This window comes from Monoraphidium neglectum (assembly GCF_000611645.1).
Source record: "Monoraphidium neglectum strain SAG 48.87 unplaced genomic scaffold scaffold06175, whole genome shotgun sequence".
Classification (NCBI taxonomy): Eukaryota; Viridiplantae; Chlorophyta; class Chlorophyceae; order Sphaeropleales; family Selenastraceae; genus Monoraphidium; species Monoraphidium neglectum.
Window position 1 is genome coordinate 1 of NW_014007461.1, and position 2452 is coordinate 2452.

The window sequence follows — 2452 nt, forward strand, 5'->3', positions numbered from 1 at the left end:
AACAAAAGCTGTGTAAGGGGCTGTGCTCCCGGCCACTTGGGCCCCCAAGTCCCCACCAACAGGCGCCCCAGACCCCGGCCCGCAACACCCCAGCCCTCGCTCACCGGTGGGGTTGGTGAGGTCGTACACCGCGATCAGGGAGGTGCGCTCGAGCGTGAGGAACAGCAGGCGGCGCTGCGGCTGGCCGGCGGCCACGGTTACAGTGGCCAGGGCAATGCCTTCCGGCTCCGGGCCCTGGGGAGGTTGGGTGGGTGGGGGAACGAACATGGGGTCAGCGGTGCTGCGTGAATCTCTCTCTCTGTCTCTGCCTCTGGAAGGGAGAAGGAGGGGCCGCGCATGGGGCAAACAACGGGACTGTGCAGGGAGGGCGATAGATTTGATGCTCTCAGATTGGCAAACGAGAGGCGTTGCCTTCAGACCCTTGCTGGGCTGGGTGGGGTCCGGCAAGGCAGACTGCCAGGCTCACTTTATGGGCAAGCACACAAAGACAGCCTCAAAGATGGCATGGTAAGATGCTGTGGCATTCATCAAGGAAAAGAGGAGTGTCAATGGCCGCCGCTCGCGCCGGCCTCACCTTGTTGTCGGAGCGGCTGTCGGGGTTGTTGGCGCCGGGTCCGTCGCTGTTGTAGAAGGAAGTGAACTGGGAGGCAGCAGAGGGGTTGCAAGGGCGACAGCAGTTGCGGGGCACAGGGTCAAGGAGGCCCATGGAACCAAGGCCAGGAAGACAGTGGCAGAGTGCCCCAAAAACGCAAGAAAAGAGCAGCCTGCTCGCTGTGCTCATGACATGAGGCAGTCTTTCAACAAGCGGTCTCGATTTCTCCCACCGCGGCTGCCGATTTGGTGGGCCGCCAGCGACACCGCAATGCGCGGACCTGGCCAGCTGGGCGGCGTCAGCGCACCTCGGGGGCAGCCGTGCGGATCTCCAGGTCGTTGGCGCTGTCATAGGCCAGCGTGACACCACCGCCGGCACCGCCGGTCACCTGCCAAGGGATGGGTGAGAATATGTGTGCAAATGCAGCATACGCGTGTGGAGCATGAGCTTCTGCACTTCATGCGTGCCTACTGAGCGCCCGCGCCGCCCCGGTGTGCGGGCATTTGAGCTCACACCGTACACGCACGAATCCAAGGTGTGCGTTTGCGGGATGCCATGCAAATAAGGAACCTGAGCAGCCGCCAGCCCACCTGCCAGACTGAGAAGCTGCGCGCCCCCAGAACGTGCACCTCATCCAGATCGCCGTCCCCATCCTTGTCGCCAGTTGCTGTCGTGACGGTCAGCCTGTTGTGAAGGTGATCGATTGGATGTGGCGGAGAATTTTTAACTTTACGGTCGCAGGGCGCACGAGCCCGGCCCGACAGCGTCGCGCAGGCGCCGTTAAAGGCCTGCGCAATTACCGATTTTATGTCAGTGTCTCCCTGCCTTGCCCTCCTCGCAGTACAAGAGGGTGCATCAATTGTTTTGCGGCGCACGTGGGGCGCAGTACAGAGCAGCGGCGGCGGCGCCGAGCCGCGGCAGCTCAACGGCGCGGGAGCGGTGGCAACCTGACAGCGCTGCAGCGGTGGCAGCGGCAGCAGCACGCCCACCTGCCGGCGCCATTGTTGTCACGGAAGGCCGTCCTGTTGGGGAATGCGGCGTCGATGTTTGCGGCCGCGACACGCACCTCCTCTGTGTATCCTGTGTAGTCCCTGGAGTCGCCCTCGTTAGCGGTCACCTGCGTTTGGCCGCAACCAGAACAGCGCAAGGCACCCAAAAGGTAACGGTGCTCATGCAATTTGCAATACAGGCGCTTCGTCAGGCATTTTCTGGCCCAAGCATGGGCTTTTCTGCGCACAGCCATCTGTCCAGTGTCTAGTGCGATTGGGGCGGAAGCCGCGGGGGGCTGGCTGCTCCGCTGCACCAGCCAGCCCCCTCGGCATGGAGGGTGCACACACACACCAAGTAATTGGCGCCGTCGTGTGTGAAGGACGCCATCTCATCGGGCTGGTACCTTTGGGGTGGAGGTTTGTTGTGAGGGGGTGGGGTGAGGTGTGTGTGCGCGTTGCGAGGTGGCAGATGGGTGTGCAGGGACGGCCGTTTGATGCGAGACGTGCGCACTCACAAGGCAAGGAGGGGTTGGAGGTGTGGATGAGGTGTGAGGGTAGCTGCGTTCAAGTGTGGATAGATTGGGTGGTGGGTGGCACGGGGAAGTGGCTGCAACTTAAGAGCCAGCGAGCGCGCGGTGTAGTGTGTGTGGGTGAGCTGGGCAGTCTAGTTGCTTTCAATTTGCCTTCAATTGATGGCTGCACTGCTTGGCACATCCACCTCACGTTTGCGACGGCTTTGCGCATGCCCAGATCCAGCGCCGCCAAGCCAGCCCGCTTGTCGCCCTGGTGCAGCACGGCGCATCTCCGCTCCTGCCCTTCCCTGCCCCCCGGAGGAATAATCTTTCAAGCGCAACGCCCACCCCCCCCCCCC

At 62.8% G+C, this 2452-nt stretch overlaps 1 protein-coding gene across 1 annotated transcript; it reads right to left on the bottom strand.

Annotated features, from left to right (window-relative positions):
* Window positions 1-899: 899 nt before the first annotated feature.
* Window positions 900-2325, bottom strand: MNEG_16263 (alkaline phosphatase-like protein; the record flags this gene model as incomplete). Its single annotated transcript, XM_014035267.1, has 4 exons — window positions 900-980; window positions 1183-1276; window positions 1582-1709; window positions 2305-2325. Coding segments are annotated over 4 exons (324 nt in total), but the record flags the coding sequence as incomplete, so codon positions are not given.
* Between the last annotated feature and the right edge of the window lie 127 nt (window positions 2326-2452).